Source organism: Fistularia commersonii, chromosome 11, assembly GCF_037954325.1.
Source record: "Fistularia commersonii isolate RoL2024-O1a breed Wild chromosome 11, RoL_Fcom_v1.0, whole genome shotgun sequence".
NCBI classification, from domain to species: domain Eukaryota; kingdom Metazoa; phylum Chordata; class Actinopteri; order Syngnathiformes; family Fistulariidae; genus Fistularia; species Fistularia commersonii.
Genome location: NC_141294.1, coordinates 9,239,973 through 9,262,642, shown reverse-complemented (window position 1 = coordinate 9,262,642; position 22,670 = coordinate 9,239,973). Strand labels below are relative to the sequence as shown.

Genomic DNA, 22,670 nt, shown 5'->3' with positions numbered 1-22,670 from the left:
ATCACACATGAGCTACAAAAAGGGTGCAATCATTGTGTTTCAGGTTCATATAAGCCTCTTCTTTTCCATGTTCGAAATTTTGGGGGGTCAAATCCATAAGCATTTACATCTTAAATAGCAAAACATTACATTTATAAAAATACAAATGATACGTACACAAAGACAAACATAGACATGAGGATGTTGTGTTACTGTGTGTGTGTGTGTGTGTGGGAGGGGGGGGTTGATTGGAGGTAAAAAGGAGTAAGTGTCGAGGGTGGGCGGGTCTGTGTTATCTTAAGAACTTATTTCACATATAGACACTTGTCACTTAAACTTCCAGTGTTTGCCTTACGCTTGTGTCTCACATGACAAGTGTGTGAGGTGATGCATGTTGACAGGGCCGTCAGAACACTCGGAAAGGACATACCAGTACAAAGCCATATGTGTGTCAGTTTATGTGTGTGTTTGTGTGGTACATACATGGCTCCTGTGCAACATGATACTTAAGAAACAAGACTTTGATGTCTAGATTAGTTATATTTCCATTAAATGTGCTTGTCCAGATAGGATTTAGTGTCTAATCTCAACTGCAACATCAAGCATCTAAAACATAATCAACAAATGGCATGATATTGGATGACGATAATGCACTTTGAGGCAGGAACGTTCTCGTTGGATATGAGGCTCGCTTATTATGAGACCTCTATTCCATCAAACGACAAAAAGTACTGTAATATAGAAACTGTGTTATTCATACTGTAAATCTACACTTGTCAAGTAAAGTAGTTATTAACAAATATTGTATTAGGGGTAGGGCTTTTTATAGTCTCTCGTTCGGTTTATTTTGAACACCTGGGAAAAGGCCAGGCTCGGGCAGCACCAAAGTAGCGGCACTGTTTCTCTTCCTGGAGACAAAGGTTAATTGGGTATGCTGGAATCCGATAGCCTAGACTTCCCTCATACTCGGAAAGGTGAGAAGGGCACCGCGAACCCAGTTCAAACGGCAACTCGATCCTTTCATGCAAATATCAACCCACAAGACCCTGTTTTGCCTGTCATTAAAAAGCAAGAACCAACATGAACAGGACACTGCACAGGTGCCAGGGTGGAACTGGTATCCAAGTCATGTTTCTCGCATCTTGCCTTGCCAGCAATGGAGCTATACGTCAAGAATCTGTACGAACGCCGCTAGTGCTGCATTTAGCTTTGAAGGTTAATCGGTCTTTAACTGTTGTCAAACACGTGACACCTGACTGTGTGTTTGGAAACATGGTACGGTTTTGGTTGGACTGCGTGTGTGTCTGGACCCACTGCATGTGTGTGCGTGCTTGTGTGAAGGAAGGAGACAGAGTGTTTGTCCTGGCTTGCAAGAGCTTCTAGCTACACTTGCAGGACTTGACCTTCATATTTGAGAGCTGCTCTATTTTGGGGGTCTTGCCAATATAGTAGAGGATTGTCAGGGGCTCCAAGTCCTGGGACACACAACAGGGGGATGCCGATGCCTCTGGGTTTATTGTGTTGTACAGGCCTAAGACCTGGAAACACAAGAATGGTAACATTAACAAGAGGAAAGTCATTTTTAGGATAATATTGGTTCAGCTGATCTATGTTACTTTGCTGAAGCAGAACCCAAAAAAAAAGTAATGTCTGCTTTAACCATACCATACCTTAGAATGCTGTGTGTCCGCGCTCCACAGATATGGACAGGCCCCAGCGCAGAAGTTGGCTTCGTAGCCTTTGGGTTCATGGATCCACCTCCAGCCAAGGTCTTTCTTAAAATCAATGTAGAGTGACCGTAAGCAGCAGTTGTCCTGAACATTTCTGTAGTTCACATAAGAGACAAAGAAGAGGTCAAAGGTGAGACGATAAGGGTTGAAATTAAAAAAAGAATTTGGTTTTGCAGTTCATCATACAACATGTTGTGAAAACATCATTGTTGAGGCTGGGAATGAATGAAATATCAAGCCAATCCTTTGTCCCCAATCTCTATTAATAATATCACATATTTGAATTGACGAGATCGAAGAATGGGTATCTGGTTAAGTAAATGTCAGACTCCTCGATAAACAACCGGTATCCTTTCACATTAAATTTTAGTTCATCTTTCATATCCAGAAGTAGGCTTAATCTGTTCCGGGAAACCGTCCCGTAGAGTTCTGCTACCAAACCCAAAGTAAAGGTTTGCCAAAAGTTGTGTAAAGGTTCCCACCTGGGCAGACATGTGTTTAGATATTCCCAAAAATGATTCATTTTCTCTGACTATGCCAAGCACCTGCATCTGAGACACATGTTGCTAACAGGCAAAAGAATGTTATGAATGCATAAAAATTAGCCCGGTGAGCTAATAGTCAGAAATGGAAAAACAAAGTTTGAAACTAGGGTTGTGTTGCACTCATATTTAACACTTTCAGGAAGATGAAGGTGTTTATGATCTTTTCACATACCCGTGTTTGGTCTGGACATAGAGACCTTTGCTTTGGTCTGAATCATAATAGCAGCGGTGAAATTTGCCTCACACTTTAGTCTTGACCAATGAGCCCAGATTTGAACCATCCATTAACAGTAAAATTGAAATTTGACTTTAAGCTTAAAATGATTAGGATGGTTTAAACAATTGCAGAGATGACGGATCATTTTCAGTCATGTAACAACACATGAGAAGCACAGCTATATCAAATGTGATATTCTCAAGGAATCTAGCAACATCGAATAAATACAAGGTAAAGCTAATATCAGCCTCTGTTCGGATGGGGGACATTTCTGATTTGAATCTGCCCTTTTCTACCTTGTATTGTTGACTCCTGCAATAAGGGATTTCCTGTGCCTTCGATTTGTTTATCGTTTGTGACTGGTATGATTTGATACAACTGTGTTTGCTCTTGCTTTGATCACAGTTATGTGGCCGTAAGAAATAATGACAGAAAACAATGAAATGGCAGCCAGGATTGTCATCTCTGCATAACAGGGTTCCATCCCACTCATGACCAGGTGGCTCCATTGAAATCCAAAACTAAAGTTCATCCTGACACAATCCATTTACGATGTTTTTTTTCTTATCCCTTGTCCGACCAAAAATATGATTGACTAATGTGTGGGAAGATTGCAGTCAGCAACCTATAAAAGCTGTAAGGAGAATGTAATCTCATTCTGCCTCAAGGCCCTCTCACCACACAATGGAATTTCATTACGATGGCTTTCCATGGATCGCTTCAGCCTCAACATTGAGACTATTTCTTTTTTTTTTTTTTCAACACAACTCATTTCTATTCAGACCAATTTAGTATTCAAAAGATTCAAAGTTGGGTCTGCAGAGGAAAACCTCATAAGTCCTGTCACTGGATTTTGCTGTCTTCAGATTTTTACAGCCAAACTACAAGGGCTTACGTGCAAAAATGAGAGGAGCATTTGGCCGCTTATCACTGAATAGAAACAGCTGCTAAAAGCTGAAAGTAAAGGAGGATGTAACCATGATGTCTGACAAGTGATACAGACTACGTTTCTGGAACATTTTCACAGAGGTAATATGCACAAGCAGCGAGTTTCTGCTGATGACAGAAAGCAGAGTCTGAATCCAGCTCAGTACCTGGAGCAGTAGGCAGCATCTAAGGCTCTCTTGGCTCGGTGGTTCTTGTGCTGAGACTGGGACTCCAGCCGATACGAAGGCAGCAGCATGAGGAGGAGGTGTGGAGCCCTCGCACTGTGTCGCGGCTTACCGAATGCCTTTAAGTTGATCAAGCTGTCATCGATACCTAGAGAGATCACAAAAGGATCAATAACCTGGACAATTCTAAATCATTGAATGATACATGAAATGCAAATGTGCTTCGTACAACATGCGTGTCAGAGCCTTTCTGAAGCTGGAGTTGAAGGCTGACCGCTTCAAATAAAGGAATATAAAATAAAGGACTGCCCGAATTAAGTTAAAGATAAGTTTAATCGATTGAGGGGTCTTTTGGAGACACAGTCCAAGGGTCAGCCATTTGCTGGTTGATGTCACAGTGCAATATTTTCCAGTAAATGTAAGATACCTGCTATATATAATATGTGTGTGTATATATATATATATATATACACATCTTTTTTTTTTTTAATTTAATTAAGTGATATTAACATTTAGAGACAGTGGAAGAGGAAGAGACAGAAACAAGCATTTTTAATCACTTGATTTTCTGTTGTGTTCTGACCCGAGAATCTTCATCTTGCATAGCTTGAAAGTGTTTTTTCATGGGATTACTTGTGTTTATTTGTTAAACTTGCCCAACTACAAACACAACTAATCAACCCACAAGCATTCAACGTGTTCAGCTCGCTTCAATCCAGATGTTTCTTTCTTAATGATGCATTTTACCTGATTAAGTCCAAGATATGGCAGAGAAAGTCACATTCGTGACTGGGTTCACCTGGGTTCATAACCTAATCTATGGTACAGATATCTTGGCAAACTTTCCAGGACCTGGGTCTATATTTCACTACCAACTTGGATTTTGGTGTCATCTAAGTGCAATAACCTGATCTACATGCTGCTACATGCTACATAACAATATCAAGATGCCAGTTTGTAGAAGATAATGGGAGATATGATTTACCAAGTCACAATGGCAAACAAACATCTAAGACATCTTTGTGTTTTGTCTGAGCACATCTGATTATATTCAGTTGTTTGTCCTCTTGTAAATAAATCCCATATGCAGAGTGAAAACAAAAAAAATATATAATTTGCCTCTTTTCAAAGCCTGATAGTTATCATTAAATCTGGCATTGGAGCACCAAACATAGGCCTATTACAGAAAATGAGTCTTATACTTTTTAAATATGCCATATCTCTCAGCGTAGTGTGCACCTTTATTTGGTATTTGATATTCAAAAACATGTAAACATTGAACCCAACATGTTGATGTGAACAACACAAACCAAGTCATATCACCAAGTCAAGCTGCTTAACAAACATTTAGATCAAGTAACCTGCAAACCGTGCCTCCAGCTCCTCACTCTTGTTGGGAATAATGTAGTTATTTGACGGTACAAATGTGCAGCAGGGGCAATGAAGGCTGATCTTGAATCCGCTGTTTCTGTCTGCAAAGAAACAAAAGTTATTGCAAGGAGATAACATGATATTCCGAAAATCAGTGGGTGATGAAGGTTGAGCTGCGGCTTTTGATGGGAGAAATCCTCACCTCGGTGGTTCAGCCATTCGCTAACTGCCTCCGTCACATCAAAAGACAACCACTCCCCCTCCGTCTGCGTCCTCACAACCTTGCTGTCTATATATCGCTGGGTTGGGGATGTCAGGTCTTTGTGTGCTAATATCTGTGGAGGACAAGGGGGGAGAATGAGATGTCAGATGAAATTAGAAGAGAGTTGTCTAATAAATCCAAAAAGACTAATAAACACAAGTATTGAGTAACAATCATGAGTCACGTATAACATGTTTAATCTCTAGGACACGCTGGGTTGTTTGAAGTTATCATCTAAATGATGAAATGGATTATGTAGTCTCTGCACGCATAGTTGGAGGATGACATACAAAATGATTCATAGCGAATGGGGCTTATCAGTTTTGAAGTAAAATCAACTACTTTTTATTTCAAAGTGAAGTTGTTCGAATTTGGCATGCCCACATGCACTGTGATGGAGTAAATGCCATACATTTTTATATCTATATGTTCATTCTTCCACTGTTTATTACAGATTTCAAAGGGGCATAGACAACAGCCTAAGAATAACCTTCTGCATTTGGCAGGAACGACAAGTCAGTGTAACAGAACACGTGACACGGCGGTGTCAGCTGAAAATAGCAGAACAAGCTTTGATGGAGGACTAATGCCATACATGTCACTGAATGCTGTCAAGACTGTAAGAATCTACTGTTATATCAGCAGCGAATGTTAACGTTAATGTTATATTTTATCGGCAATAAGTCCAACAGAGGGAGCAGCAATCTTGCATTTACCAAAATGCCTGCAAAATTGGATATAAGTGCATACAAATTTTATCAATACTAATAACATTTACTTGATCAAACATGTATTTATTCTTATTGTCCTACAAAACAAATTTCTTCAACTAAGTGTTTCCCTAAAGACCTCACAAAGTTGCACTGATGGAGCACTGATGGGGTTTGACAGTGATAGTTTAATTTACTACTCATGGCCTTCGCCCCGAGAATTAGATGAGAGAATTATGGAGAATTATTTTGTTCAGTTGGTTGAATTTTTTTTTTTCTTCAATTAATTGTCTGCTTACTCAGGAAAAATGTTACTTTGATTAATCACCCATTCAAGATAATAATACTAATATTAAACAAAGAAATTCACAAGTAAATGCCACTCAAGACAGCACTAGAGAAGGAAAACAAAAAAGTGATATACAATTCCTAAAGCCCATTTTCTAAAGCTAAAAAAGTAGAATAAACTTTACTTTAATTGGACCGATAAAACCTAAATCTAAATTCAGAATCACAAAGTACTATAGAAGATAAAACCATAAAGACAATACAGCTTCTTACTGGGCTAAGACTATCTCTTGTCTTAATCCATATATCATAATTTTTATATTATATTCATCTGTCCTTTTTGTGACTATCTGAGACTTTTTCCACTTTTCCTTCTCTTGTTCAATTACTGCATCTGTCACAGAATGTAATTTTTTTCCCCTTAAACCTTCATCGGTGTGTGTATAAAACCATCAAAAGAGGACAGGTGGTTTAAAAAGCATCCTCCTTGACAGTCACTGTAGTGATAACATTATACAGACCGCCTCACAAGGAGAGAATAAATAAATTGATTAATAAATAAACCTCAGCATCCAGAAGTTAGCAGTATATGTTGGAGCTGTACACATACAAATGCGTTAGAACTTAAAACATTCCAAAACAACTATCAAAATATCAGTATAAACAGGGATCAGCACATCCTGTTTATAGAAAAAGGGGATCAGACTACATTCTTCATTCATGACTGCAGGATCCAATGTTTCTGAGCAGATGAACCCATAAACAAGAGAAAGTTCTCATGATGACCACTCACCATTAAGACACGAGTTTTCAATTTTTCATTTTTGACTTTCGGCCTTCTGACCGTGATCTCTAAACCACGTCTTGTTTCGTGTAAATTTGTCCTTCATGCCAGTCATAGACTTAATTTATTAAAACTGAGAGGGATAATGGAAGCTGCCATGTTCTCCCTGATGATAAAACATTTCGATATCTCTGGATGTGTTACCTGAACCGCAAGGATCCCTTGTTATAACCTGAGAGGTTTCATTGTTTGTTTTTTTCTCTTAGCAATGTATTTGGTCTTATAAACAGTTTTGAAGTTATGTTGTTTGTCCATGCCATGTGCTGGACACCAGGAGATTAAAAAAAACACAATACTGTGAAATACTGCTGAACACAATGCAGTAAATCTGTCTTGGGTTTTTCATCATTGTTGTACATTAAAAAAATTGACTTATGAATTGTGGGGTCTGAAAGAAAGAACACATTTTCCAAATGCATGTCAATATGAATGACAGAACTTTCTGTTTTAATTACCATCATTATACTATGGTCTTCCATGTTGAATTTTGACCTCCGAACTGATGCTAGGATAAAATTCCAGCCATTTTTTGCCAAATAAAAGTGCAGTGGGAAAGTTCAGACCTTTGCGTGGAATAATGTCACCAATTACTGTAATAAAATGTAATGAGTCCCTTCTTTTCATGTGCTTTCATCAAATTAAAAAAAAAAAAAAACAAACAAAAAAAAAAAAACAGTAGTTTTGGAGCCATACTAGACTACAACAGAGAAACAAACAAACAGCCCTGGAGAAAGTAACTCTTTGGCCTGAGAATTCACACACAGTCACACAGCACAGGAGACACATAAGGAGCAACAATAGACTGAGGACTGTTGGTAGAAGCATTGGTTGGGGTCTAGTAAGCCTCGTCTTTTTGCTCTGATTGATTGGCCAGGTCTGAGGGGAACAGCGAGAACGGAACCAGATGCCGGACGGACCTCTGTTATTCTGCTGTCTTGTCCTTCAGAACCATGTGTTTATGTTGGCTCATCTCATCCTAATGCTTAAAACACTATTCTTGCTGCGTTCTCTAAGATGTCCTTTTAACCAGGAACTGTCACAGTATCCATATTGACACAAAAAGCACATAGAAAGAAAATATAAAATATGGCAATGAGGGTAATAGTATCTTATAGTTTTGTCGTCACCAAATCTAATATTATCTGAATTCCTTTTCTGTATTTCAAGTGATTGTTTTGACAACGATCTCTTGAGGAATTTGACGAGGAATGACAGCGATAAGTCTGACTGTGTCAAACCACAAGAGTCACCATTTGTACAGGAAATAAATCTGGACATGGACAGTTTGTATGCTTCTAAGCACTATAGAGAAAAGACCCATTAAGATATAATTGAAAAAGACCGCTTATTTGATACTTGTAATTTTGGCCTACTCATGGGGTCAGAGGATCACTAGAAGACCATTCAGTAACTGAAGTGTATTGTGTCAATTTTCATCTCATTTAGTGGAGCCTTGAAATTTCAGGAAATTTCATTAAAATATGTTATCATTATTTCTTGGTCCAATTTTATTTTTATCTAATCGAATATATTAAAAGGTCGTACACCACTAACACTTTATCCAGCAGTGACATTTAAAGTGATAAAGTTTCATTGTATTAAAATAATAATAGATGAAAGTTATTTAGGATTCTTTATTAATGGCTACATGGATACCTCTTATTGTGGTGGACCCGTTCTCTGCTGGGTCCACCAACATATAAATATGGACTTATTGTTCAATAATTTTTCACTGACAGGAGAAATAAGATTCAATGTCACAAAAGACCATTATCATTTGGACATTAGCAGCGACACACAATTCTGTGCGGAAGAATCAAACAAGGTTTTCCCACCTGTCACCATCAAGACATGTTTAGCAATAAAAAAAAAAAAACACTGTTACAGTTGGATTAACATTCTGGTTTGGATTACAATTTCACAAGCTTTATTGGTAACAGAGTTTCACCAGTAGGACTCATTCACCTCCTACTGCAAACTCAATTATTTACTGGATCTAACCACAAGGCTTGTGACTTTCTTTAATTAAAGAATGAACTCGGACCAGGAAATGCGAGTGTCCAATGAGAAATACAGTCCCATATTTACTAACATCACTGCATTGAACTACACTGGATGCTGTCGATTGGTCATTTTCAACAATTTTCTTTGAAATCAACCAACATAGAATCCCTTCAACTGCTAATATTATCTTTCTCTATGTTATTGCTAATGCCATTGCAATGATATTTACTATTTCTTATGTCTCACTATTAAGTTCTATAGCTTGGCAAATTTTCTGTTTTATTAATTTATTTTCAGTTTGACTTTAAATATAGGGCAATATATCACAGTTTAAACACTGTTTATTTTATCTATATATATTTTTTTATTTCACACATTGCCTCTTGGTACTGTAATTCAAATAATCAAAGTATTTATTGTACATTTTTTAATACAGTATCAAGGCCCCATATTTTTCATCAGGCAACAAATATGCCTCTTATTTATGAAGGTGTGTATTTCTAGAATTAATTATCTTCAGACAGAAGAAATAAGAATACAGGAGATGATGATATATAAAATAAATGTAATTTCAAACAATATGTAACAGGCATTAAATTTAAGTAAAAATCTCCTGTGGAAATCTTGTGCAATCCTGTGAAAGATTAATCGTGAAACTGTGCAGTATGACCCAGCAATGTGCTTTTTGGATACACTGTAGATGAATCCTTGTCCAAATCCAACAAACTCATTTTAACAAGCAGACACATGACAGCTATATGACTGATAGCAACAACTGGAAGAAGGCAGATCAACTGAGGCGGCGATAGCTTTAAACACTCCATGGAGGAAGTATTTCTAATCGTTCATATGTTTATAGGGGAAAATGTATGTAATCCTGATGTTACATACATAAATCTGAGAAAAATTCAAAAACAACATAAAATGAAAAACCTGCTTCCCATCTTATCATGTTGTTGCAGACTCAGTCTCTGCTAATGCATTTGTTTATTTTTCTTTATTCTATTAAAGATACTGCATTAAGACATAATTAATGTCTAACACACCTTCTATTCATTTTCTGGGCGGGAGCGGCAGCATTTCATGTCAAAATATGCTGGAATGGCAGAGTTATACTTCGAAAGATCTCGAGTACTGTACTCTTTCCCCAAAGACAAATCATAAATCCTCCACTGAAAGAAGCAGCGATATATTGGTTTGCTAAATGTTTTGTTTTAGTGTTGACCTTCTTATCATCCCCTATTTGGGACAAGACCACTTGGGATTTATAAATAGATTGCATTTACATACCACTTTTAAACTCAACAACTCAATGTGCTTTTACAAAAACTGTAAGGTTCATCCACTCACACACACACACAAACACACACACACAAATTCGCAGACTTCATGCGCTGACCTCTGCAGCTGATGGATGATGTCGTTATCAGATAGACTGACAACACAGATGTCGATCCAAAATCATGACTCCCATATACCTACTTGTCACATCTAGTATAAAGCAGAGTGTCGTCACACAAGCCATTGTTTATTTTACATAGATCACACAGATCGGTGCTGTCGTTCATGCTTTGGGCTCTGAGTCAATTTGAAGAATTTACTATCAGAATGGTAATTCATTGGAATTGGCTCCCATCAACTGAGTCAATAAACCCACAACCAGCTCATATGTACCCAGAGCTTGATACTGCCACTGCTTAGGATAAGATAAGGCTGAGTTTTATCTATTAAATTACTAAATAAGGCACAGATATTTAAAATGTCAAAATATCTATACGTGAGCCAAACACATCAATGGTTGTGAAGCCAACTTTCTTCAAAGAGTAATGAAGCAGTCCTAAGATCTCGGTTGATGCGCTGCAGGTTCCAAGGACTAAGTCCTCCCATCGTGTTTCTAAAGTAAGCAGCACTTAAATATAGCAAATTCAACTTTGGATTTAGATGGACTATCTGTGATGTCATGTTGGTGTATATTGGCTTAAATAAGCCAATGCCATGTGTCTCAAGACTATTCAAGAGATTCAAAGTGTTTATTGTCACATGTACAGTGGAAACATGCTTCCCTGTACAATGAAATTCTTACTTTGCCGTCCATAGTGCATTTGGATTTGTATTGGCCATGAATAGGTATTGTAAACATTATTATGAATATGAATAGTGTTGGCAGTGCAAGTAAAACGTTGAGTGGAGCTCGATGTGCAACTCACAAAATGCAGGTGCACGACAGAATTGTGTGAAAAGCATAAAGACTATCTCGTGCCCTTCACCTTCCAGTCTCATGTGTAACTTGCATATCTATAGATACCTCCCTGGTATATTCATCATCTCAAGCTGAAACTTCCAAACATTTCTTCATGAGTTGTTATGTTTTGCTATGTATATCCATGAATGAGTGAGTGTGTATATGATGAATGCATAAAGGAGGGATGTTATCAGGTCTCCCTCTTTGTACCGGCCCGTCCCTTCCTCCCTCACATATTTACAGCCGCAGTGTTTGCGTGAGAAAATCTTCTCCTTTGGAGCTGTGTTTAGCTCAGCTGTCATCCCCTTGTCTGGATGTAAACATAGCATGGGAACTAGTTGGTGCAGACAGGCTGACAGACAGCCAGCCCAGGGTGACTGCAGAGCCAAATCCCCGTCCTAAATGCCTCACTATAATAAATGGAGCCCTGTGAACAGCTCCATCCTAAAGAATAGTTTGTATTGCAATTGTTTTTATATTTCAAACCTCATTTATCTGTTGATGTCACCATGGTATTAATGCCCTTCCTAAGGTTTGCCGGTTCACGCCTACTGCCAGTGCTGTTTGTTTGGATTGGGAGGAAGCTTGAATATCTGCAGGGACTCCTTTGCTCCGTACCCTGTAGCAGTTCTGACTCACTTGATGGTGTTGGTGAAGCCCTGCCAGGAACCCCCTCACCTTCGGGCCACAGCACAATCAGGCTGTGAAATGACCGCCACATTATGCGGCGTTGGCATGACCTCCCTGATAATTTCACGTCAACACTGGGAAAAAAATGTCAATTAGCAGTAACTGGGGCTTTTTTGTGTTTGACACAAAGATCTTTTGATCATAATGGGCACAAAATATCCCCGGCCCAACAAGGCGAAGCTAACAGTTTAGGGTTAATTATCATTTACTAAAGACAACTCAGGCGACACGGTGGCGCGCTGGTCAGCGCTTCCACCTCACAGCAAGGAGGTCCCTTGTTTATTTCTGATAAGGGGCCTTTCTGTGTGGCATTTGCATGTAGTCTGGGTTCTCCCACAGTTCTAAAACATGCAGTAGGTTAATTATTTAATTGACTGTGAATGACGGAGTATATGGTTGATGTTTATTTTATCAATATCACGATTTTATTTTTTGTTCTCCATTCACTTGTAGCTTCTCAAACACGTAAAGAGTCAGCTTGCTATGTTACTTACACTTAATTGTGTAATTGTATTCCATTTTCAACGTGTTGTAGTGATGTTATATACTTTGCACAAATCGTTACCTTGATGTGAAAAAAGTGTGATAAGAGATTGCCTTGTCGATGCATGTGAATTTTTGCTCAAAGGTAGTGAAAAGGGAAGTACTGTTATGGGAAATAAAATGACAATGAGATAAATGACAGCAAACGCAAACTAAATAAGCCTTTGGTATTTGTGTTTTATTATTGTTGTCAGCAGCAGTGTAGGAGGTGTTTATGGTTTCCTGAGTGGAGGCAGGTGTGTTCAAGCCAAGGTGGAGTGCCACCAGCTGCTTGACATTCACATATCGCAGAATCAAATCCGCCGTCCAGCCAGGTCGTAGTACCTGCTCTCTAGCCAAAATTATTGAACGGTTAGTCATTGTTGTTTGACCTAGCCTGATCCTGTTTTTCCCTTTTCTTCGCAACTCCGCCTGCTCTGCGTCAGCCCCTTGTCTCTGGCCCTGTCTCATCTGCCCGTCTCCTCAGCCAACTCAGCCTTTCCCCACTATCCACTCCCAAACCAGCTCTGCACTCGATTACCCCCGACCCCCCGCCCCCCCTCTGCTCCACACATGCAGCCTTCAACTCCAAAATCTTAGAATTCTCTCTTAATAACCCGGCACTCTCCTTCACTAGCTCAGCCCTGTTTAAACTGAGTAGGACAGTGACACAGTCTTCATGATTTGGGCTCTACATGCCACCACATTTGAAATGAAACTACAACAGAATGTAAGTGCAGACTTTAAGGTTTAATTCAAACAAAAATATATGATTGAACATGTAGGAATTGTAACTATTTTAATACACGCGCTCCTCATTTCAGGAGCTCAAAAGTAATTGGACAAATAAACATAACCCTAAGTAAAATGTTACTTTTCAATATTTTTTTGAGAATCCTTTGGCGGCAATGACTGCCTGAAGTCTGGAACCGGCATCACCAAATGCCGGGTTTCCTCCTTTGTGATGCTTTGCCAGGCCTTTACTGCAGCTGTCTTCAGTTGTTGCTTGTTTGTGGGTCTTTGCCTTAAGTTTTGTCCTAAGCAGGTGAAATGCATGCTACATTGGGTTGAGATCTGGTGATTGACTCAGCCATTGGATAATATTCCACTTCTTTGCTTTAAAAAACTCCTGGGTTGCTTTTTCAGTATGTTTTGGATCATTGTCTATCTTTACTGTGAAGCGCCCTCCAATCAACTTTGCAGCATTTGGCTGAATCGGAGCAGAAAGTATATCCCTATGGACTTCACAATTCATCCGGCTGCTTTTGCCTTTTGTCACATGAAAAATAAACACAAGTGAGTCAGTGCAATTGGAAGCCATGCATGCCCATGCCATCACATTGCCTCCACTATGTTTTTCCAGGAGATGCGGTGTGCTTTGGATCATGAGCTGTTCCAATTCTTCTCCAAACTTTCTTATTCCCATCATTCTGGTACAGGTTGATCTTAGTCACATCTGTCCAAAGAATAACGTTCCAGAACTGGGCTGGCTTCTTCAGGTGTATTTTTGGCTAAGTTAATTCTGTCCTTTCTACTTTTGAGGCTAATAAATGGTTTGCACCTTGTGGTGAATCCTTTGTATTTACTCTAATGAAGTCTTCTCTTTATGGTAGACTTAGATACTGATACACCTACTTCCTGGAGAGTGTTCTTCACTTGAGTGGATGTTGTAAAGGGTTTTTTCTTCACCACGGAAAAGATTCTGCAATCATCCACCACTGTTGTCGTCCGTGGACGTCCAGGCCTTTTTGAGTTCCCAAGATCACCAATGCACCCATTTTTTTTTTTTTCTCAGAATGTACCAAATTTGTTCACTCCTAACATTTCTGCTATCTCTCTGGTGGATTTCTTCTTTTTTTCAGCCTCAAGTTGGTCTCTTTCACCTCCATTGAAAACTCCTTTGACCGCATGTTGTGCAATCACAGCAATAGCTTCTTAATGTCAACGCCACACCTGGAATCAACTCCAGATCTTTTAACTGCTTAATAAGTTACCGAGGCCATGCTGCCTTATTTTTTTTTTTTTTTTGCAGCCTGCTGAGTCAATTGACCAATTACTTTTGGTCCCTTGAAAAAGAGGCGGCTACGTATTAAAAAGCTGTCACTCATGCTCCAATTTAGATGTGAATATTCTCAAATTACAGCTGAGAGTCTGCACTTCAAGCCAATATTGACTATATAATTGTATCATGAATATGTTTTCGTAAACAGCTAAAATAAACTTGTGTCACTGTCCAAATATTTCTTGGCCTAGCTGTATATGTATAAAATAAAGGAAATGGACAGCAGAAGGATGGATATTGAGATCATAGCTGTAAAAACAGATGTTCAGAAAGGCACAGCCCTAAGTTAATACATGGAAGTCGGGAAAATAAGTCAGAAGCTTGTTGGAATTAAAGTGTTTACGACTGATTCACAAAGCCTTCACAAGGTTAAGAGGGTGGCATGAGATTGGAGAGCCTTCCATAATTCTGGGAATGCAGACTGTAACGCTTTGGGCTTAAATTGAGTTCGATGGACACAGAAAAGAAATTGATTCAATAATATAAGTTGCTCAGTTGGAGTAGGTTTGGCGATATAGTGGGATGTTTAGCCGCCCAATGCTTTTGAAGGAAGCACTAATATTTGTTCAAATACATACAGAATTTAACAGAGTGCTTGTGAGGGGAAAATAAAATGGAAGTGACGTTTGATATTATAACCTCTGATTAAAAGCTGAGGAACTGTGTTTTGGAAAGACTGTGGAGATTTTAAAGAAGACTGATGTAACTGACATAACATAACAAACTCTCAGTTTGTTATGTTGTGTATATTATGTATGTAACATAACAAACTTCTTAACACTTTTAATAACCATTTCTGAGGAGAATGTGGCTCTCAGAGGCAAACACCAAAACCTAATAGAAAACAACCACTATTTGATTAATGTCTGATTGCAACAGCACCTTGTTATTAGCATTCATTGGTTATTAGCATTCATTCATTATACTGCTTATCCTGCAGTAGGATCGTGCAGAAGGTTGCTGGAGCCTATCCAAGCTGTCATTGGGCTAAAGATGGGGTTCACCCTGGACAAGTCGATCACAGAGCCACATATAGAAACAAACAACTTCACACTCACATTCACAGTTCGGGGTTCTCCAATGAACCGATTGCTTGTTTTTCGGACTGAATAAGGATAATGGATTGTCCAGAGGGAAAAATCACATAGACATGAGGAGAACATGCAAATGCCACACAGAAAGGCCAACTGTCACCAAGGATCTTCTTATTATGAGGTGGAAGAGCTAACCACTGTGACACCCCCTGTTATTACCAACTTGGCAAATTCTTTTTAAAGCTGCTGGCCCAAAATGCACTATATGTGGGCACTTCACTGTCCCAGTTATTTTACTGAGAGGAATCCTGAGCAGTCCAATAACATGTTTGAGTGCACATGTTCACTTATTGCATCAACATCTCCACATGTACTGATGCCCGTGCTCTGTATGTAGACAAAAAATACTGCATTTCCCTTTCCAAACTTCAAATGTCTTGCTGTCCTTAACCAGTGTATCAACCCATAAGAATTTTCACTTATTACAAGCTGTACAGAGGAAATGCTACTTGTGTCATTGCTTTCATCACTATTTTCTATGTTTGATCGTGTGGACCAGCACAGTCAGACATATTTTTTCCCCACTGACATTTTCACTCTTTCAGAAGAGATGTTATCAAGTCATAGATCTGTCAAATCTAGATTGTTTTGTTGAATTATTGCGGAGAGACAGTGGGAAACCCACTGCTACATTCTGTTTCAATGAGAGAGTGAAAGAAAGAGCAGGGGGTTACATATTTTTAACTCGTAGGCTGTTAATGCATTATTTATAAAGTGTTTTTCTTCTTTGCCCACCTATTTTTATCTATTGACCAAATTTCTGTCTGCTTTCTATCACATACAATGTAGCTGGATGGCAGTTATTTTGCGGTGAACAAAATGTACACGTTATTAATATAAAACCCAAAACAGCAAAACTCTTTCCACACAGTATAATGTCCAGACTTTGATGTGGGCAGATTCATGTAGGAACAACTTTCTATTCACTGAAATACATCCGAAAATGTCCACATGAAGCTGGCCATGACAATGTCTGCGAATTGTCTCTCGTAACCAGTCCATGACTCCTGGAATGAGAAATCGCTTTTGGAAAAAAAAGCATTCAGCTTTGAAACTGTACTCTCTGGCACATATTGCCTGCATCTAGGTTTATTGTCTTCGAGAGAAGACAGACATCCATTAGGGCCAGCAGCGATCAGCAACCCAGACCAAAATGATCAATATGGATGAATTGCAAAACATCGGAGAGGAATTTGGAGGTTTGTTTTCTTTCTTTTTTTTTCAACGTAAGGGTGAACCGGGTTGTTTAATACTATGGTTTCTAAAAGTGGATACCATGCATTCTACTTCCTGATGATGCACCCCGACCTGTCTGGCTGTGTTAGTCCCTGTTGGCAGGCAATTATGCCATATGATCTACACCAGGGGTGTCAAACTCATTTTGGTCCGGGGGCCACATGCAGGCCTAATTTCATGTCAAGGGGGCCGGACGGATAAAATCATTACCTAGAAATAACACTAAGTCCAAATTTTTCCTTTGTTTTAGTGTAAAGAAGGTAAACAGGTAAATTATAGACATCTTTATACGGAATGAAATAGTCCTCTAAAAAATACATGACAAATTAAGTCCTACGCAACAGATCTGAATTAATATTAAAATAGAATTGATGAAATTGCACCCTAAAAATATTGTTGAGTTAAAAGAGAAAATTTTGTCATTTTGGAATATTTGCCACTAGAATTTATTAGAAAATTGATTGGTAGCATATACAACTACCGGCACTGTCTCGGGCAGCTGCCTGCCAGAGTTTCTCCTCACCTTAGTGTCTCTTTTTCCTAAATATTTTACTTTTTTTTACTCTATTTACTTCTTCTTGCCTTATTAACAATTTAGTTAAGAATCAACAATTTCCTTTGGGATAAATAAAGTTGTTCTTATTCTTAGCATGTAAGAGGAGGTATAATATTTATATGATTGTAAATTTACTTTTTTCATTTTTTTTCTCTGCTCTTTTTTTTTTTTTTAACCAACTGTATAAAATCCCCAGATACATGTGAGAAAAAACGCACAGACCACACTAACACAAAGATTTGATTTCAGGCAGGGGGCCACAAAATATTGTTCCGAGGGCCGCAATTGGCCCCTGAGTTACACATTGTGTACAATGAACATATTTTATGTGCCGCTGTTTGTGTGAAGGCACGCTAGACACTACTATTAATAATTAATTTTCTGCTATGGGAAGTGAGCAACATAACTTTTTATTCATGTCCTCCATCACAGGAGGCTATATAACTGTAAAGGGAGCCATTTCTGTGTGAATGTTATGACTTTTTTTTTTTTTTTTTTTATGGAGAGAAATATGGCTTGGATGCTGCAGTATCTTTTTCTCTGTTTCAAAACAAGCAACAAAATTTGTTTTTACCTCTTGTCATCTGTACGCAGAGTCATTCATTCGTTATCTATAGAGTCTATCAGGGTCATTTTGGGGTCGGCCTGTCCCAACTGTTATTGAGTAAGAGGCAGAGTATCCTGCAGCATCTTGGACTAGTAATCTGTCAGTCACAGGGCCAGATATGGAGACATACAACCATTCACTCATCGGGCCAATTCAGAGTCTTCAATTTAGCTAGCATGTTTTGGGAGGAAACCTGGGAGGAAAACAACGATTCTGTACAAAAGCCAAGCAGACAGGGGAAGAACATACAAAAAAATGTTATGTTGCTTTGTACTTCAATGGCTTTTGTCCTTCTTAGCGGGTGACAATATCAAATATAAACTTGGTGTCCTTCTAAAAGTCAGTGTTTTTGTGGCTTGGAGTCATCCATTAATTCCCAATTAAAGGCTCTATTTCCTAAATTATTTTTAATAGATCCAAGAAATACACAGTCTGTTAATATTTACATTTGGTATATCAACAATAATAACTTTTCGTCTTGTGAATTGGAGGAAGCAAGAGAACCAAGACCCTGCTTACATCCAGTCATATACAACAGATTACAATACATATAGAAGTTACATCTTTTTTTCCCATTCTATAGCACCTCATACCTGATATAACTCAATGCGTTGCTCAGACACTCTGGCCCCGGGGTTTTGAAGGCGGAAGATCCTGAGCTCAGCCTTAACCAGGTTGGAGGCATTCTTTTCCATTGAGGACACATCAAACATCAGTCGCCTGAAGTAAGGGTTGAAGCGTGTAGGAAAGATGACATCTGAAAAAAAAAAGGGAGAGGAGTCAGATGTGGTTTCTGCATTATTCAGGGCAGACACAAAAGGGATAGGTTATAGTAGAAAAGTGATATTCTGTAAGTAAAACTATCACATGGGGGGAAAAAAAAGAAAAAAAAACTAATAACATCATAGGAACCCCTGTTGGCAGCGGCTTTGCTTATAATATGAGTGACGAGGAAAGGAATGAAATAATTTCACATTTGTGTCAATCTCGCCTTTTAAAAGATTCTGTTCTTCTCAGATTACAATCTGATGTAAAAGGTTATCCTTTATCTTCAACATCTATCATTTGGACTGTTTTCTCAACTCTGTATGGCATGTGGCCTGGTCTGACTCCACTGCTGACTCTATCCCCGCACTCTCGATTAGGAAATGTATTCTCTCAAGGTCCAGGAGAGATTAAACGGATGATAAACCTCATCTCAGTGTCATTGGCAGGGTTTAACAAAGCCAATACCGAGCCTAGCAGAAATTTAAAGTGATGTTCACGTCCCTCTGAGCAACACTTGTATGGACAGGGATCCACAAAACATGACAAAAACAGAAAATTTAGATAAATGAGTTCAAACAAGTGTTTTAAACATATGAAAATTATGGCAATGTGCAGAGGAAAGATTGTGACAAAATAAATTACAAAGTTTGGCATTGATGACTTAAGAATATTTAACACCAATTCTGTTTTTTTTCTTGTCTACCAAATTAAAAAGAAGATACATTTCAATGAAATCAACCAAAGCGGTGCACATTTCCGGCAGTCTTTATTGCCTTGACAGTGAAAGCTGCTATTTTGCATTACATCTCTCAGTAGAGTGGTCTTCTATTAAGTAAGGCCACCTGTAAAAATAATCGTATTTAGCCTTACAAAGACGCTACATGGAAAACCAATCAGATTTACAAACAGAACGTGGGTGGCTAAAAAAAATTTTTTGCACTAATATAAACATTCACCGTGGAGCTGACAAACAAACACATGGAAAAGATGAGGTTCTCCTTGCTTGAGTTCAGGAATAAAGTGTGAGAGAATGAAGACAGCAGCAATAATTTAGAAAATGAGTGAATTGATAAAATATGTTGTAACTGCGTTGTTAAAAACAACGGTTGAACGGTGTCTCTGTGTCCGTCCATCCATCCATCTTCTGCCTCTTATCCAAAGTGGGGTTGCAGGGGCAGCAGCCAGAGCAGAGGGCCTGACTTCTCTTTCCCAACCATAAGGTCCAGCTCTTCTGGGGGGATTCCAAGGCGTTCCAGGCCAGCCTCATAACATAGTCTCTCAAGCCTGTCCTGGGTTTTCCCTGTGGTCTCCTTCCAGTTGGATATGCCCAGAATATCTTCCCTGGGACGCATCCAGGGGGCATCCTGACCAGATGCCCGAGCCACCTCATCCAACTCCTCTCTATGCAGAGGAGCCATGTCTCTGCTCCAAGCTCCTCCTGGATGACCAAACTTCTCACCCTATCTCTAAGGGAGAGTCTGGCCACCCTGCGGAGAAAAGGGCATAATAAAGGTACAAAACAAATGTAGACTGGTTGGGCGAACTCCCATGCCCCCTTGGGGACCCTGCCGAGGGCATGGAGCTGGTCCAATGTTCTACGACCAGAACAAAAACCACACAGCTCCTCCTGGATCCGAGGTTCCTTGACCCAGCTACCCTTCTTCTCCAGCACCGCTGAATAGACCCTACCAGGGAGGTTCAGGTTGTGATCCCCCTGTATATGGAGTACATCCTCTGATCCCCGTTTTAAAAACAGGGATCACCACCCCGGTTTGAAGTTGAAGTAAGCAGCGCCCCGCTCCCACTGTGCACATTGTTGATGGAGCACACCCCCTCCTGAGCTGCTGGATGGTGGACCAGAATCTCCTCGAAGCCCTCCGAAAGTTGTTGTCGATGGTCTCCCTGAACTCCTCCCACGCCTGGGTTTTTGCCTCGGTGATAACCGAAGCCACATGCCGCTTGGCCTGCCGGTACCTGTCAGCTGCCTCTGGAGCCCCACAGGCCAGAAAGGCCTGATAGGACTCCTCCTTCAGTTTGCCGGCATCGAGGATTGCCACATCGACAGGCGCCGACCACCTTAACATTGGAAGCACAGAACATAGCCCATTCAGACTCAATGTACCCTGCCTCTCTCGGGAGGGGTGGTTTTACAGGCAGGGGAAAACTGTGTCCACTTGCCTTCTTCATTATAGGGGGTCTTCTGGGCCATGTTTTTGTCTGGTCCCTCACCTGGGATCTGTGTGCCTTGGGTGACCCTTCCAGGGGCATAAAGCCACCAACAACATACACTATATGGCCAAAAGTATTCAATTACCCATCCAAATAATCAGAATCAGGTATTCCAATCATTTCCATGGCCACAGATGTATAAATCTAGCACCTAGGCATGCAGACTGTTTTTACAAACATTTGTGAAAGAATGGGTTGCTCTCGGGAGCTCAGTGAATTCCAGTGTGGAACTGTGATCGGATGCCACATGTGCAACAAATCCAGCTGTGAAATTTCTTTGCTCCCAAATATTCCACAGTCAACTGTCAGCTGCATTATAAGACCATGGAAGTGTTTGGGAACGACAGTAACTCAGCCACAAAGTGGTAGGCCATATAAACTGACGGAGCGGGGTCAGCGGATGCTGAGGCGCATAGTGCGAAGAGGTCACCAACTTTCTGCAGAGTCAATTGCTATAGACCTCCAAACTTCATGTGGCCTTCAGATTAGCTCAAGAACAGCGTGCAGAGAGCACCCTGTAGAATAGGTTTCCATGACCGAGCAGCTGTATCCAAGCCAAATGCAATGCAAAGCGTCAGTTGCAGTGGTGTAAAGCATCGTACATCTCTATCCGGTAATCTGATGGAAAAGTGAAGGGAACTTTTAATGCTTCCGCATATCAAAACATTCTGTACAATTCCATGCTCCAAACTTTGTGGGAACAGTTTGGAGCTGGCCCCATCAGTGCACAAAGCAAGGTCCATAAAGAAGTGGAGACTGAGTCTGGTATGGATGAACTTGACTGTCCTGCACATGGTCAAAAATTCCCATAAACACACTCCTAAACATTGTGGACAGCCTTCCCAGAAGAGTTGAAGCTGTTATAGCTGTAAAAGGTGGACCGGCATAATATTGAACCCTATAGATTATGAATGGGATGTAACTTAAATTCATGTGCAAGTAAAGGCAGGTGAGCGAATACATTTGACCATTTAGTGTAGCTCCTAGGTTCACTGGCACAACCAAACCTTTCCACCACAATAAGATGGCAGATCAAGGAGGGGAAGCCGAAAACGAGAGATCAAAATTCTGTTCTGCGTTTGCATAAGGACAGTAATGATTCCTCATTCTTGAAAAGGCGTGGCACCTAAAAGATGTGCAACATAAGTACTGTGTCTTGGAATAATATGTAGATTTGTGTAGTAGGTGAGTACATCTTGTTTCGTTTCAATGAAGACGTCTGCAACGAGGCTTTTACTCAAAATATTGTAGCTTTATACTTTGTACTTTATACCAACAACTTCTCTTGATAGAACTGTACCCACATCATTACTTCTATATTCTCCCATCTCCCTGCCCCCCTGCGCACTCTGGAAGTTTCATCATACATGTACTTAAAAGCCCAACTTACTTAAGATAGTCAGTTATTCCCCTTATTTTCCTTGAAGATATTGGTGAGACTTTTGACAATAAAGCATGTCTCTATTCTTAAGAGGAGGTTTCTGTCAAAGAAGTGTAACATCTTATTCGATGTGAGCAAGACCTCTATGCGCCACCATTACTTATGTCAGTTTAGAGAATATAGATTTGATATACATGATCTCCTTCAGTTTCTAATTCAGT

General features: G+C 39.6%; 1 protein-coding gene across 1 annotated transcript in view; it reads right to left on the bottom strand.

Annotated features, from left to right (window-relative positions):
* Positions 1 to 245: 245 nt before the first annotated feature.
* Positions 246 to 22,670, bottom strand: part of tgfb2 (transforming growth factor, beta 2) — a 51,940-nt gene continuing 29,515 nt past the window's right edge. The window contains exons 2-7 of the mRNA XM_086154886.1: positions 18,665 to 18,828; positions 5,157 to 5,289; positions 4,945 to 5,055; positions 3,566 to 3,731; positions 1,650 to 1,803; positions 246 to 1,517 (exon numbers count right to left, since the gene is read on the bottom strand). Coding sequence (XP_086011012.1) covers positions 1,359 to 1,517; positions 1,650 to 1,803; positions 3,566 to 3,731; positions 4,945 to 5,055; positions 5,157 to 5,289; positions 18,665 to 18,828 — 887 coding nt within the window. The 3' untranslated portion in view covers positions 246 to 1,358. The remainder of the gene's footprint in view (positions 1,518 to 1,649; positions 1,804 to 3,565; positions 3,732 to 4,944; positions 5,056 to 5,156; positions 5,290 to 18,664; positions 18,829 to 22,670) is intronic.